At 42.9% G+C, this 16,360-nt stretch overlaps 2 protein-coding genes across 2 annotated transcripts; both read left to right on the top strand.

Annotated features, from left to right (window-relative positions):
• Positions 1-49: 49 nt before the first annotated feature.
• Positions 50-1,417, top strand: LOC139201225 (succinate receptor 1-like). The gene is made up of 2 exons (XM_070830494.1): positions 50-109; positions 353-1,417. The coding sequence occupies exons 1-2, from the start codon at positions 50-52 to the stop codon at positions 1,415-1,417; spliced, it is 1,125 nt and encodes a 374-aa protein (XP_070686595.1).
• A 1,141-nt stretch (positions 1,418-2,558) lies between these two features.
• slc17a6a (solute carrier family 17 member 6a) lies at positions 2,559-10,604 on the top strand. Its single transcript, XM_070830245.1, has 12 exons — positions 2,559-2,644; positions 4,137-4,392; positions 4,798-4,916; positions 5,913-6,027; positions 7,038-7,125; positions 7,372-7,458; positions 7,726-7,868; positions 7,955-8,104; positions 9,242-9,374; positions 9,472-9,582; positions 9,678-9,805; positions 10,275-10,604. Exons 1-12 carry the CDS (start codon positions 2,559-2,561, stop codon positions 10,602-10,604), a joined length of 1,746 nt encoding a protein of 581 aa, XP_070686346.1.
• The last annotated feature ends 5,756 nt before the right edge of the window (positions 10,605-16,360 follow it).

The following is a 16,360-nucleotide window of genomic DNA, read 5'->3' as shown; positions in this document are numbered from 1 at the left end:
CAGTGTTTGCTCACACTGGTGGGTGTGTTTTACACCTAAATATGTTGGCATGGTTGTTTCACTTGGCACACAGAGAAGCCACTGTAACAAAGACATGGGCAACGTTCAGGTAGGTTGGAAAGGCTCACTGTGATTTTAAACATTTTATCTGTCCGGTTAAGATTTATAAACTACAAACACAGTCTCAATATCTTAATTATGGCAAAAGATGGTTTATAAGCTTAGTGTGTTTTTCCATCAGGGCAAATACTTGTCCATTTACTTAATGTCTTTGTGTACTGAAGCCCAATTAAAGAAAGCCAGGACACAAGCTGTATTTTAATAGACCTGCATTGTAAACCTGACCATCCAGGCTCCAGAGGAAACCTTTTGCGACCTGGACACACGACAAGGTTTACCCGCGGTGCAGCTCTACGTGATGCCGACCTTCTTCCTGGCGGTGCTGGTCCTCGGGCTTCCCCTCAACCTGCTCTCCCTCTGGGTTTTCTTCCATCGCCTGCGGCGCTGGACCCGCAGCACGGTGTTCCTCTTCAACCTGACCCTGGCTGACACCTCGTGGCTGCTGGCCTTGCCTTACCTCATCAACTACCACGTGGACCAGCTCTACTGGAGGCTGGGGCTGCCGCTCTGCACGTGTGTGAGGATGTTCTACCACAACTACTTCTACCTCAGCATCTTCTTCGTCACCTGCATCAGCGTGGACAGATACCTGGCCATCGTGCACCCGCTGCGCTCCCTGGTGCTGCTGGGCCGGAGGCAGACGTGCCTGCTGTGTGTGGCGGCCTGGGTGGGCGTGTTGGTCCTCAGCATACCTGTTGCCACCATGACTCTGATCCAGACTTGTCCCGGGAGCAACCGCACAGTGTGCTCCTTGTACATACTGCTGAGCGATCCCGGGGAAAGCCTCCCTTACTCCCTCTTTTGCACCATCGTCGGCTTCCTCCTCCCGCTGCTCTCCATCTGCTACTGCGGCCTGCGCAGCGTCAGGGAGCTGCGCCACCGGCCCTGCCGCCCGGACCCGCACAACAAGCAGCGACGGCTCCGGAGGGCTCTGAGCGCGGCGCTGGTCCTCTTCGCCCTGTTCTACCTGCCCTACCACCTGAGCCGGAACGCGGCCATCGTGATGCGGGCGGTCTACCCGGATGATCCGGCCTCCTGGCGGCGAGCGGACCTGGCCTTCGCCCTGGAGATGTGCATCTGCAGCCTGATCACCTGCATTAACCCTCTGTTCAGCTGCTTCATAGGCGGCCAGTTCAGGAGGGAGTTTCACGGCACTTTTGCTGTCATGTTTTCCCAGTGTCCGGGCACGCAGGTGGCCTCCATCATATCAAAACGGACCCGGATGACGGTGAGCAAAAGGCAGGGGATGTCTGCTGTCACACCTGTGTCCGCACTGCCCGCACCTACATCCCAATGAGCTGCAGGCAGAAGACGAGTAATGTTCTTTGTCTTTGTCAAACATCATTAAACTGTATGGAAACCCTTTGGATGTCCTTTGTTTAATCACCTGTGTTCTTTAAATTGAATAAGAAAAACATTGTATATAACATGGTCTCCAGTCTCCTTTATCTCATTTCATCTCCCATCACATCTGATCTCCTTAGCTCTCCTTACACAACACTGCCTCTGCGTGGTTGACTGCATACTGTACTTTTACAGCCTGGCTCCACATGCGTGAACAGTGCCCCTCTTCCATCCAGTGGAACATGTGAAAATCTCCAGTTTATTCAGTGTAAGGGGGAAAACAAACGCTTTCTGTAAATGGATCCCTGAAGTTTTAACACTGCCTGTAGACGCAGCAGGTCAAAGTAAAAGCGAGATTTAACCGGATGTGGCGGCAGGGTGGAGGAGGTGGAGGAGGGATCACTGCTTTGTGCCTGCTGCAGCAAGTGATTTGTAAGTGGTCGGAGAAATCTTTTCTTTCTTTTTTTTTTTTTTAATTCAGTTGCATGTGAGTGAAGGGGAGAGGTTATGCAATGTGTAATTGTCGACGTTGACAGGTTGTTTAAGTAGTGATTGAAGGAGGGGAGAGGGGCGCTGGGAGCGGAGGGAGGAGGGAGGAGGGGCGCTGCACGGAGCTGCTGACAGGTAGATGAGCTGTCCGCGGTGCTGAAACCTCCCCCGGCTGCTGCCTCACCGGAGATCCTCACCTCAGATCAGACCGGAGCTCCTCTAACCTGCACCGGCTGAACATTTCCACTTTTCCCACCTCTATTTCCCAAAGAATACTGAAAAAAAAATTTAAGTTATTATAATTTATTTTGCTGTTTTATAATCGCTGGCTGGATCTTACGATGGCACTGCATGGATTAACATTGCGCAAGGCAAAAGCGGACTTATTTGACTGCTGTTTTGTGACTGTGAAAGCAGCCCTTTCAGACTGAACGTGTTTCTTCTCTTTCTCCATTTTCTGGCTCATCGTTTCGGGACATCGAGGCGTTTTCTGCTTAAAAAGACCGAGGCGCGCTATTTGGATTAATAATCTTAACAATATGCTCATGAATGCAGCACTTCCATTTGTTATTGTACTATAGAGATTTTTTTTAGATCATTTGGAGATGGAGCCAGGCAAAGAGAAAGCTGCCCCTACCACTAAAGAGGGGCTAAAACAGATTGCAGGAAAGGCCCTCGGGAACCTGTACAGGTAAGGTGTGTGTGTGTGTGTGTGTGAGAGAGAGAGGGGGGGGGGACTGCCATTTCTGCATGTGTTTTAACCACAGGATTGTATCACAGAGGACATGTGATGAGAAAATGAGAATAGAAAACATCCAGATGTGAACATCACACATAGAAAGCATGCACCGGCTTTAAACGTGCTCATCTGTGAATCACAATTAAAAGAGGTAAAATCTCCTCTTTATGAGAAGAATCACGAGCAGGATATTGAAGGCAGAGTCGTGTGGCCCGAATATTTAAGGATCAGATATTTCCCTGGAGGATGATCCCCTCCACCAGCAGCTGTGGGTGTTTTTTAATAATTAATGAAACAGAGCGAGTCGTGACACAAGGTCGGAGGATATCTATTACCTTATGTATCCATCTGTATTAATTCAAGATCGATGGACTTCATATCAATTGACTTCCCTTATTCTTTTACTGTCACAAGGACCTGAATGAGATGTAGTCCAAAAAGGAAAGCTGGTCGCTGACTGCAAAAGCAAACAGATGCTCAGTTTAAAATCAGAGCAGGCGAGCAGGATGTGGAGAGAACAGTTTTTCAGATGTATGAAATCAAATTATTTTAAATTCTCATTGGAAAAAATGCGAATAAATGTGCCATTGGTTAGCCGGAAAACGTATTTCTACACAAATAATCAGATGATATGCAGTTTAATGAAATATAAGGTATTTTATATGACCCTTTGTCACCTTATTCGTTTATTTATTTGGTCCTAAAATGGATATCTGGTGTTGAACTTGATTCCAAGCTGCAACACAGAAACGTGACTCAAAGCTATGTTAGGAAAAAAAAAAAAAACCTGCTGGTTTCATTTAAGATGTAGCAGGCCTGTCATTGCACTGGATGAGGCCTTCACATTTCAGTGTTCAGTTTTTAAAATCAACCTCAAATTTCTTCGTGTGAATTTCAAGCCGAAGCCAAAGCGAAGCGCCGACGCCACATTAACTGGAGCTAATTAAAAAATAAAAAGGCTAAAATTAACTCTAAACAAGCATGATGCTGATATTGCTGCAATGCGGTATTAAGGTCATTTTCTCTTCGTTTGCCAACGAGCCTTTGTTTTATAGGAAGGTGGAGAATTTCAGCAGGGAACGAAAAAGAAAAAGCAGTTCGACTTTAACTAAAAGGGTGCAGGCTTTGAGGGGCCTGAGCCAGATTAAAAGAGAAATAAAGACATTGTGAAGGCCTGGCGTGGAAAGAGCACAGGGTAAAGATACAGATAATCTCCTCTGCTGCTGTTAGAAGCATGCAAATAACCAGCCTGCATGATCATTTTTACAGGCTGCTTTTGCAGAAAATCAACTAAATCACACATTTCCCCTATATGATAGTTCTCGCCCCCTTTACAAGCAGATCAATGTGTTTAATCTCACACATCCGACACTGAATTGAACCTAAACAAAAAGAAAAAAAGAGAGAGAGGAAAAAAAAAGAATATCATCGGCTTGTCGTGCAGGAGGCTGGAAAAGCGGCAGCAAACAGGTGAGGCGATCGAGCTGACGGAGGATGGGAGACCCTCGGCGGGCCAGGAGCGGAAGAAGCCCCTGTGTGACTGCGCATGCTTCGGGCTTCCGCGCAGATACATCATCGCCATGCTGAGCGGGATCGGCTTCTGCATCTCCTTCGGTATCCGGTGTAACTTGGGTGTGGCCATCGTCAGCATGGTCAATAACAGCACGATCCACCAAAACGGCAAGATCATCATCATAGAGGTGCCTGTAAACTCCGCCCCGTTAGGCTGCACCCCACCAGCACCCATGTTTGATGGGTGCTGAGGACCAATAAGGCTTTCTTATAGTAGGTCTGCATAAAGGCAAATTGTAGCTTATTTAATTTTTTGTTTCTTATTTTGTGCTTTAATAAGTTATTCAATTACCTCAAAAAGCTGCTGGTGTGGCTGCAAAGGTATTAAAGCATCGAATAAAATAGATATATTTTGAAAATGTCTTCCACTGATTGTACTGCACACTTAAATATGAAGCATTTTAATTAAACAGTTAATGATGTGTTTGGCTGTGTTGCACCTGCTTTATTTTTTTGCCTGAGGAAAATGGAAAAGAAGCCTACTTAAAATGTGTTTTTATGTGTGTGTGTGTGTGTGTATGTGTGTGGGAAAGAAAGCAAAATTCAACTGGGACCCAGAGACCGTGGGGATGATTCATGGATCCTTCTTCTGGGGCTACATAGTGACTCAGATTCCTGGAGGGTACATCTCCTCAAGACTGGCTGCAAACAGGTAACTGCTCCCAACAAAATGCAATTAGTGATTTCTATGGATTTCTGAATAACAGTATCCACGTCGTAGATATTTTAATTTCTAAAGCAATCGTAGGTGTGTTATTGTCAGTCAGTGGATGTCGGTGTCATGGTTTTGAGGAAAGCAGTCTGACCTTACAGCAGATAAACTGGGGATTTGGCTGACGCCCACCAGGCGTGCCTCCTCATGTTAATGAGCTCCCATGGGACCACCGTGTCTAATCCTTTATGTTCAGAGGCATGGCAGCCACATCAGCCAAAGCCTGTGTGAAATGCAGTTCTAAGTGATGATTGTAGCATTATTTCAATGTGCGCACCGCCTCTATACCACATTATTTCTCCAGCAGCTGATTAGTCAGCAACAATTACACAGGTGGGACAGAGAAAATGTGAAACAATGAACAGTAAGTCTGTAAAAAAACCCAAAAACCCCAAATGAATAAGCAAACAAAGAACAAATTATACCAACAAAACTGCAAAATCATTATTAGAAAATCATATTAATGTGACAGACAGATACTATAGAAGGAAGTAAAAAAAAAAAAAAGTAGGATAAGGCCAAAGTCCTTGCTCATCAAAGTAATGGCATTGTTATATTTTTCATGAGGGAAATGGAGCCTAAATAAGATGCAAATCTTTGAAGAGCTTCATCATGCCAAGTCAGCTGAGCCCACTGAAGCCTTCTGCTGCACACCCCTCCTGTCCGCACTCCCCTGGAAACTGCCTGTTGTGTGTGTGTGTGTGTGTGTGGCATCCAATAGGATTCATTTCTATTCCTCATCAGACTTAATTCTTCCAGTGTGCATGAAAGAATCATACAGCATAGAATTGTATAGGACATGTTACCACTCACTGAATGTTTAAATCGTTTTGAAGTGCTTGAATGTGATCACTGTTGCTGCCGTGTATCTGAAGCTGAATAAGATCTTGTTTTGATGTTGTTCTGACAAATAATCCCAACACATTGTTCATCCAGAGTTTTTGGGGCTGCCATTGTGCTGACATCCACCCTGAACATGTTTATTCCCTCCGCCGCCCGGGCGCACTATGGATGTGTCATCTTTGTGAGGATATTACAAGGATTGGTGGAGGTACTGATGCACTGTTTGCACATCGCGTTTTGACCTTTAAAAGACTCAAAAATGATGCCTCATTATCAAGCTGAGAGCTAAACTCGAACCCTAATGAAACTGTCCTGACATTCTGTATTTGACCACGTGTTACAGAAACCCTCTGTTTAAACCGAACTCCCCTTTCTGTTTTAAATTGCTCTGGAAAAGGAAATCAATTATGTAAAAGTTCCATTCACTATACTGGATGCGATTGTCAGATTATACCACGAACAGCATAAAAACCCTGAATTGCAGGGCTTATGTATGTTGGTTTAGCTGGCCAAAACAGCTCCATGTTCACATAGAAACACAAAAGAAACAAAAACCACTTGATGCGGGCGGCTCCCACAGCTCAACAGAAAGGCGAAAAAAAAATCAGAGAAGCGCTATTATCAGACTGAAGGTCATTCTCTTTTGTTATTCTGTTTTGCTGCATACTGTCGTTTCCAAAGCAGCTCATGACCAGTGGGAGAGAGAGCCGCCTGTGTTCAGCGCCCATCGACTTATTACTGCAAATTAAACATTAGCATTTCAGGGTGTCTCCCACTGCAAGCCCCAGCAATTTGTGTCTATCAATAGTTGATTGTATGCCACTTAGTGTGTAATGAAGATTTAATGGGAGCAATTCATGCATTTTTTCCATGAAGGGGGAAGTCAGCTTGAATTTGCACTGACTCACACCTAACCCATTAGTCTCTATTAGAAAGGTCAGCTACAATGCATGTCAGTTTGTTTGTTATTAACTACAATTTGTCTTGTACGTCTTTGGCAAATGAGAAGAGGCTCTGTCAATCAAGCAGAATACCTTTGCATTGTCTAAATTCTATTGACTGAAAGTGGAAAAATAGATGTAAAATGTATTGATGGATTTAACAAATCAAACACTGTGTGCATTACAGGCTGATTATTTGCCTCAAATTGAGAGAGTTAATAGAGAATGATCCTCATGCCTTAATACTGTGACTGTAATGTCATTTGTCGCTGTGCAGGGAGTAACTTACCCAGCCTGCCATGGGATCTGGAGTAAATGGGCTCCACCGCTGGAAAGAAGTCGTCTGGCCACCATCTCCTTCTGTGGTACAAAGTTTACACACAGTCATGTTTCTGTGAAAAGGAAAGCTTGGCTCATCACACAGACTTCATCATCATAGCAGTGTATGAAGATACGCTGACATGTGGGGTTAGAATGACAAAATATTGCTCCTAAAATGTATGTAAACGTGTGCTTGAACACACTTGCCACTAAACACTAGGACAACACTGCTCCCTGAATAAGCAGCCGGGGTCAAATTCTGCTTGGTCATAATATTTTGTCTTGTTCAGGATCGTATGCTGGTGCAGTGATAGCCATGCCTCTGGCTGGGATCCTGGTCCAGTACACAGGATGGTCCTCTGTCTTCTATGTGTATGGTGAGCGCCATTCTCAAGGATTCATTTCATTTTAAAACCTTAAAGGGAGATTATGTAGCTTTTAAAAGAAGAAACAATACAATTTCTTTCTTGTAAATGAAGAAATCATAAGAAATAAATCACACCTTTACTCAAATTTGCTGAGTTTTGCTGCTTTGGCCTCTCCACTGGAGTGTAAAGTAAACTTCTGCGGGACTGAGCAACATTCGGCTCCACAATATGGGTTTATACTGATCCTGATCATTGATCATGTCATGATGTGTTCAGGATGCTTTGGGATAGTGTGGTACATGTTCTGGGTCTTGGTGTCCTATGAGAGCCCGGCGGAGCACCCGACCATCACTGACGAGGAGCGCCGTTACATCGAGGAGAGCATCGGGGAGAGTGCCCAGCTGATGGGTGCAATGGAGGTGAGTGTGCAGTCTGCATGCATGAACTGTAACACCACCACCATCACGTGCAGGACAACCAGGTGATTCTCTGTTTGTTTTAACAGAAATTCAAGACACCCTGGAGGAAATTCTTCTCCTCCATGCCAGTCTATGCAATCATCGTGGCCAACTTCTGCAGGAGCTGGACCTTCTACCTGCTCCTCATCAGCCAGCCTGCGTACTTTGAAGAGGTGTTTGGCTTTGAAATCAGCAAGGTAAGTGAGTCACATGCAGCGCCTTGTCATCATGTGTTTTAATCATCAACATTGCAAATTAATTAAGCAAATGCAAATTAAGAATCTTCTTGATACTTGGTCTTATTCTGTGCTTAAAAGTAAAACAATGTTCATTCATTTAGTAACTCAAAGAGTCTAAAATTTTACTTCTTGTGGTCTAAAAATTCTTATTTTAGATTTTGACAGAAGTGCTAATCCTGATTTGCATTACAATAAACTGGTCCTGATAATGTATTTGACATATTTATGTATAAAACGTATATAACATTAAATTAGTTAAAAATATGATATAGATTTATGAAATGTGACAATATATTTTCAGTGAAGAAAAAACACTATACTATGCGCTACCTGCTCACCACAGACACACATTTAGCGATTAGCTGGTGAACATGGTGGCGCATTTAAGCTAAAGAGCCTAAATATTTCCCCTACGAGTTGGTGGAGTCCAAAAACGGAGCTAAAAGGAAGTCAAAGCTGGACTTTAATACAACAGATGAACACACAGAGACAATTGTGTTTTACATTATGTTCAACAATATCTCCACTATTTCCATAAATTCCTTTGTTGTTACTGTTGGTTATTAAGAGAAAGATGTGGTTGTGACTGTGAGCGTGGTTGTGTGTGCAGTTTGTGACAAGCTCCTTAATAAGAATGCACGTGAGCGACTTGACTGTAGCTCAAAAAGTTTGTCTAACTCTGTTAAATGGTTTCTCTTGACTTAAATCACTTTCAGTCAGATAAATGAAATTATGTTGCTTCAACTTGAAAATATTTTGTGAAAATCATTACCCTCATTTTGAAATTGACTCAATTAGCATAGTACAGTTCTGAATGTTGTTTTCACATTTTTTACCCTACTGTCCACGAGTGAATCTTAAAATGCCATAATCTTTAACCTCCCTGGAGAGGGTGAAGCATGAATCATGGTGCTTTGGCAGGTGTGACTGAGCTTCAGGATGTGCTGCTGTGATTACCGCAGGTGAATCATTGCTCTGATGTGATACAGGAGTCAGAGGTTGAAAAGGACGCAGACAGTGGGACACTGTTGTTATGACAGTTTCTTTGTAGTTGTCACATTTTCTTCAGAGAAGTGTTGGTCGATGGTTTCCCAGGTTGGAATAGTGTCGGCGCTCCCTCACTTGGTCATGACCATCATCGTGCCCTTGGGAGGCCAGTTAGCAGATTACCTGCGCACCCACAACATCATGTCCACCACTATGGTCCGGAAAATCATGAACTGTGGAGGTGAGGCTTTGATAATCAGATCTCAGTCTGTGACCATGACATTGTGGAAATATTGCTCATCAATCCAGAAGTTAACTCTTGCCTTGTTGTTTTTTAGGGTTCGGTATGGAGGCCACTCTCTTATTAGTTGTTGGTTATTCTCACAGTAAGGGGGTGGCCATCTCTTTCTTAATTCTGGCGGTGGGTTTCAGTGGATTTGCAATATCAGGTGAATCTCAAAACAATGAATTGTAGTTCAAATTTGAAGATTTGTGCTATTCAAAAGAGCACACAACTGAGAATATCCTCTTTTTGTCGCTGTAGGTTTCAATGTCAACCATCTAGACATCGCTCCTCGCTATGCCAGCATCCTCATGGGCATATCCAACGGGGTGGGTACCCTGTCAGGGATGGTCTGCCCTCTAATCGTGGGAGCCATGACAAAGAACAAGGTGAGTCATTTTTGTTTACACAGTGATGCAAATGCTAATGTTCTTTTAAAGGAACTTCTAACCCCATTTTGTTTGAATAGAGGTATAAAAGGTGATAGAAAAATACTAAAAAATGACTTTTTGTACATATATTTATAATGTAACAGGATATCAACAACTAACACGGGGACACAGGACACTTTCACTGTGTCTTGAACACCCAAAAGCTCAGTTAGCCTGTAAGACTGAGAAAACACAGTTTGATTGTATTAGTTTGATAACATTTTGATTCAAATGTTGGTAAATCCTTTTTCCAACTACCCACTTCAAATTAGGGTGAAAAGCACAAAAAAAAACAAGGAATCTCTCATGTGAAATAACCATACAAACTTTGGCAGTAAATGTAGGAGCTCACAGTCAGAAGAGAAAATACAAAATCTGGGCCTTTAGGAAGTGACTCCGCCTGGCTATAACCGTCTTCTGTCTCTAGACCCGAGAAGAGTGGCAGTATGTCTTCCTCATCGCATCCCTCGTGCATTACGGGGGCGTGGTGTTTTATGGAATCTTTGCATCTGGGGAGAAACAGCCATGGGCCGACCCCGAGGAAACCAGCGAAGAGAAGTGTGGCTTCATTGACGAGGACGAGCTGGCCGAGGAGACAGGTGACATCACGCAGGGCTACGGCGCAATGGGTGGTCCGCCTAAAAACTACGGGACCACAGCACAGCTCAACGGAGGTTGGGTGCAGGACTGGGATAAGACGGAGGAGTATGTGCAGGAGCCGGCGGGAAAGATGTATGCTGAGCGTGGCTACTCTTAAAGCAGACAGCTGTGGTGAGTCTGCTTACAGAAACAGACTCTCCATCACGGATTGCACAAATAAGCATTATCTTAGATATTTAAACCCATTCTGTGTATTCAAGTAAAATGGTTACTAGTTTCAAAAAGCCAATGTAAAGACAAAGTTAATTGCAATGCAGAACAATCCTCATTAGATTCTCACGTTTGTCATCACATCTGCATACTGTAGGGCTTCACTATACAGAGAGCGGTTACAAAGAAAACTGCAGGCCTATGTTGTACTTCTTAGGCACCGAAACCTCATCGATCTACTTGAACAACGAGCCAGGCGACACTGCAGTTGACCATCATATAGGGTCTTTCTCTGAAATACCACTCTGATTGCACTGAAACTATAAGTATTCTAAAACAAGATTATATTCTGTTTCTCAAATGTGTTTTATGTACTGTATATACCTGTATACTGTTTCTGTGAGACTATTGTGGATTTTGGGTCGTTGATCTGTGTTAACATTGATATAAAAGGCCATATTTTTCATGGACAGTACCTTTTCAGGGAGATGTCTGCTTGCAAAAAAGGTCTTCTTCTTCTCAAGCGAGGCCTGTAATACACTATGACAAAAATAGCGTGAGTGAAGTTGAACCGTAGAGTTTTAGTGTGTGTTTGTTGCATGAATTTGCTCAGATCAATGTTTCAGAAGCGGCCGCCTCACAGCCATCGATAGTCCTCATTCAGCCTACTGCTTTGTTCTTAGATAAGCGTCTTCTGCCATTCTAAATGATAAAATGAACTTTCATAATCAGGTTCCAGTCGTGATGTGAGACAAATCAAAAAGGCGTTTTGCTCAGAAGACATTGTTTATTGATGTTTGGTGTGCACTGCAATAAATTCTGTGTACCAGCCGCCACCCATCACATCCTGTTTTGTAATGTAACACTGGCTTGCTGTATCTAACTGTAATTGTTTTGGAGTCATGTGATGATCAACATTAAGGTGTGTGTTTTAATAAATTACTAGTGTCTGGAGAATCCAGCTTTAGTGCTCATGATGCATTTTGACAGCGGGGAATGCAGTACTGTATATGAACAACCAGGTTTTTGTGATCTCTTGGTGTATCTCGGTTGTTCTCATCGTCACCAAAAGTACTTTATTGACACTTTGATATTGTCACGTTTGAGTGGACCACATGAATTAATAGATGGCTCTTCCACCTGACTTTATTTGCTATTTGAACACTTTATTCATTTGCTGTATGAAATCTGCAAGGATGTTTAAAATATATGAATATTTAAGAATGTTTAAGATGACCAAAAGATGCTAATAACGGCTTTGTGCCTGAAATTTATGTAAACAGATAAATGTGATTTTATGGCTTCTAATATTGTGTTTAATGAAGAGGTATGTTGATGTCAAAAAGTGTTATAAAATACTCATATCATTTTATAAAAAAAAACAACCAAAAGTCATGTTTTTGTCATTTTTAGTCATCATTTCTTCTCGTGTGTGGATGTGATAAACTGTAGTACAGTCAGCTGTCAATTTGAAGGTTAGTGGTCCTCAGAGAGAGGAGGCACACTACCAAACCTGTTACCCACCTTCTCCAATCATGTGGTGCATCTCCTATTCTGTCCACGTTCCTCATTTGTAAATCAATGGCTGAGGTCTCTGGAGTCCAGCGGAGACCATTGGACCCTGTAGCTTGGTTATTGGTAAAAGGAGAGAGAGAGCAGCAATGTTAACGCTATTATTGGAGTTTACATCCTCGCAAACCACAATCACCGTCCCAAAGAGTCAAGAGCAACAACGGCTACAGAGGTGTCATGTAGGTGCAGACAAGTATTACGAACCTATTGAGCAGCATCTCACACTTTTCTGAATTGTACAGGAAAGATCAGAGGTGTAAATATAGAAGAGACACATTGTGAGAATGTAAGGCCTGTAATGTGGAGCATTATACTTATGGCACACACTGTTCTCCCTCAGTGTGTCGTCCTCTGTGCGGCTGAGGTCAGCAGTGTTATATGTAACACATTCAAGTATTGAACCTAATCACATGACAAATCAGTACTGTTTAACTCTAGAGTGTGTTGGAGTTTTAAAACAAAATTGGCGCTAATGAATGGAAGTTGTGCTACCTTTGTAGTTATAGATAGATATTAGTTATCTGTTTCATGTTTGCTGGAAAACAATGAACATAAACAAATTGGAACACATAGCATATAAGATCAGTGATCATCACATTGCCTTCACAATTTATCTAAATTCTAGTCAACTTAAGAGGAGTGCAGCTGTAGAATAACATTTGATTCCTACATATCATTAGTATTAGCAGTTGTGTATATATATATATATATATATATATATATATATACACATAGAAATAAATGTGAACGATCACAGTTGAAATACTGACTTTACAAGGTGGAACCTGAATGCAACATTTGGATGAGTTTGATTAGGTTTCTCACAATTGCTTAAAAACCAGACCAAATAAAATACACTATTACAAAGCAAAAACAAAAACAGAATCTGTGGTAAAAATAATATGGAACAAAAAAAAACACAATATGAAATATGTAATACATAGTGATCAATATATTTGGCGTATAGCAGCTGGATATTGTATGTCGGATTGCACACACGCATATTACTGCATGTGCACGATGTGCTAAATTCACCATAAGAATTCACCAGTGCTTCCCTCACTACTGAACCCCACATCCAGAGAGTCACGAGAGAACTGATGGACATCTTTTGACCAACAGTTACATCTGAAGTCAGAGGTGCACAGAGTGAACAAGAAAGGTGATACTACCATCTGTGGCGCCTCTGTGCTGCTCTGCACTCTGTCCAACACGCCGTTCTGCAGGCAGAGTCTGCAGCCCGTCACTGAGGTGGTAAATTATTCAGGAAAACATGGCGTCCATCTATCCACATGCATTACTCTGAGCTTCCCCCTAGAGCAGAAAAGGCTCAGTGGTTTGTAAGACTCTGGATAAATCAAAGACCGTGATTGTGATGGTGCCTCTCCGCCTCTGCAGGTGGGAATGAGTCATACGAGGCAAATTCAGACTGATCAGAGGTGTGACCAACATTCTCATTACGCATGATGGCAATATGACCTACAGGTAGCCATTAAATGTGACAGGTTGCACCTCCACTCTCACCTCAGAGGAAATGATAGACAGGCATTACGTTTGCAGGGTTGGGGGTTAGGGTGTTGACCATCGGTTTCATGCACATGATGGACAGTCTGACTCAATTTAATGTGCATCAGCAGCGCTAAGTCTACTGTAGTCTTGTAGACTGATGCTTCGATCACAGGAAGCTGCTCCACGTCTGAAACACTTCCAGGAGCAGCAGTGGCAGCAATTACAATAAATCTCAGTTTCTCCTCCGATTATCCGCCCAGCTGAGGAGGGAAACCATTAACTCTCACCACCGGGTGCTCCTGGGTGCACATGTTAATTTGACAGAAAACACAATTGTGTCACCAGCCACGTGGAACATGTTTTCTCATGCCTAACCAGCCGGGGTGGTCATGGCTGTTGCACCAGTGACGTGCCTGTTGGGGTGCACGTTAATTGGACAAAATATGGAGTCAGCACTTCATTCATAGATAGAAATTCTCTCAGCATTCACCTGCCGCTAACCTCCAGCGTCTGTGTTTTTGCAGCATCTCAGACTTGTGATTTCGCTGGTGCTGTTTGTATAATTGTGAGGGTGAGCAAAGGGGGATTGGGTAGTTTCAGTCTGTGGGGCAGGTGCAGTTTGGCTCCTGGGGGACTGTAATGGGATGAGGCCCAGCCAGAATGAGTGTTTGATGACGGGGTTGGACTCCTCCCTTGGGACTCTGCCTGCATACAATTATCCTCCTCATCCTTCCTCTCTTCTCTTGGTCTGCAGTCCAAATTGTACACAGCGATCCCTCCACAATGCTGCTTGAATATCTTTTAAAATATTCAACTCCCTCATAAGCACAAAAGGAAAAAGAAGTAATTATAACCCAGAATTTCAAAGCGCTATTGCAGTAATTACTGTTTTATGACACCCTCCAGCATGACATTACACTACCCTGGGGCAATTGAATTTCCAAACGCCTCCTTCTCCTCCTTCACTAATTGCTTTATTAATGGAGAGCTTGGCACCCAAAATCAGTCTGTCTCACCCGTAATAACATTATGCGTCTCTGCTTTCTGCTCACAGCCACACCTATGCAAACAGAAACAAATAATTTTAAAAAGATTATGTTTCCAAAATTATTTCTGAATCTCCTTTTTGACATGAACTTCTGCTTAAGGTTTTCAGTTTAGGAAGAAAAAAAACCCTTTGTGATATTTATATAAAAAAAAAAGCCCACTGTACAAGATCTTGTTTAGCTTCCAAAAGCAAGAACTGTGTGCCATCATTGTTTTCATCTTACTTCCCAGTTATACTGAAACATTTATTGGTATCAAACTAGATTTTATTTCAGCCACGTCACTGAGGCGGGGAAACTGTGACGCCATTTCAGGGTCACATTTTCAGACCTGTCATATGTGGAGTGAAAATTGCATCTTCTACAGTCAGAGGAAGGATATTTGCTACATCCAATTGTTTTTTCCTCCACAGAACTGCTTTCCTACAGTTGCATGTGAGGTGATCTATCACAGGTCCTTCCAGTCCCCCTCCCCCATGTGTTGACAGCTTCATACCCTCCTCTCTACAGCATGCTCATATCATGCTCGAATCTCACACAGACAAAGGATGAGAGGCTGATAAGATTTTACACGATACTCTCATTGCTGGCAGTGCTTCACTTCTGAAATCTGGATAAATTGATGACAGAATTTGCCGAGAAAAATCTTCCAATTTATACTGTGCTTTAATCCTAGAATTTCTTTATTCACACGAAAAAGGTGCACTCATTAACCATAAAATTAATTGTTTGTGAGTTCAGTGAATGGTCAGCATTAATATGCTAGAGCCCAAAGTGATGTAATCAAGTTCAAAACCCAAAGATATTTAATATGTTAAGGTAAATGCAGTGTATTTTCCCTTAAACAAGAGAATGTTTGGATTTTTTTTCACTTAGAAGATAAACAAACAATTGCTGATTCATTTTCTGTTAATGAATTAAGCTCTACCAATAAGCTATTTTGATGTTTTAACTTATACCAATAAGGTATAAGTTAAAAAAAAAAAGCGCCTCCTTCTCCTCATGTGCCAAAACAAAGCAGTTTCTGCAGCCACAGCACCCCACTGGAGTGTCTGACAGTGCAGTTTTTGTAGGATGTCCTGCAGAGGACAATGTGAATTTATTTATTTATCTATTTTATACTGGTCTTCACAAGCTGCACCAACATTTCATGTGACTCAGAGGAAACGTTACACTTCTACGATAACAAGACATCCATCTTTTCCTCACTGCGAGGAACCAAATTAAAACCTCAGTCCCTCCGCTGACGGTGGCCACTGATCATCAGCGCCCGCTGAGTGGGACACAGGTGTGCAGAGGGGCCCTCCTGCCTCCGTGATCCGTCACCGAGGCCAGACAAGGAGCAGGCTGAAGCGGCTTAGGCACGTGCCGAGGGAGGGCTCTACCCCCGTCATCCCTCCCTCCACCCCGCCCCTCAGAGGACTCCCTATTCACACCACCAGATGGGGGCTGGATCTGAGTTTTAATGAATGCTATCCTTCACGACCCCTTTAGAAGCTGCAGAACGCCCTTCAGCACGTCTCACTGCAGTTTGTTACCCACGCTGACACAAAACAATAACGCACTGGATGGAATA

This window comes from Pempheris klunzingeri, chromosome 5 (assembly GCF_042242105.1).
Source record: "Pempheris klunzingeri isolate RE-2024b chromosome 5, fPemKlu1.hap1, whole genome shotgun sequence".
NCBI lineage: Eukaryota > Metazoa > Chordata > Actinopteri > Acropomatiformes > Pempheridae > Pempheris > Pempheris klunzingeri.
The sequence above is the reverse complement of the archived record's forward strand: the minus strand, read 5'-3'. Positions and strand labels throughout refer to the sequence as shown.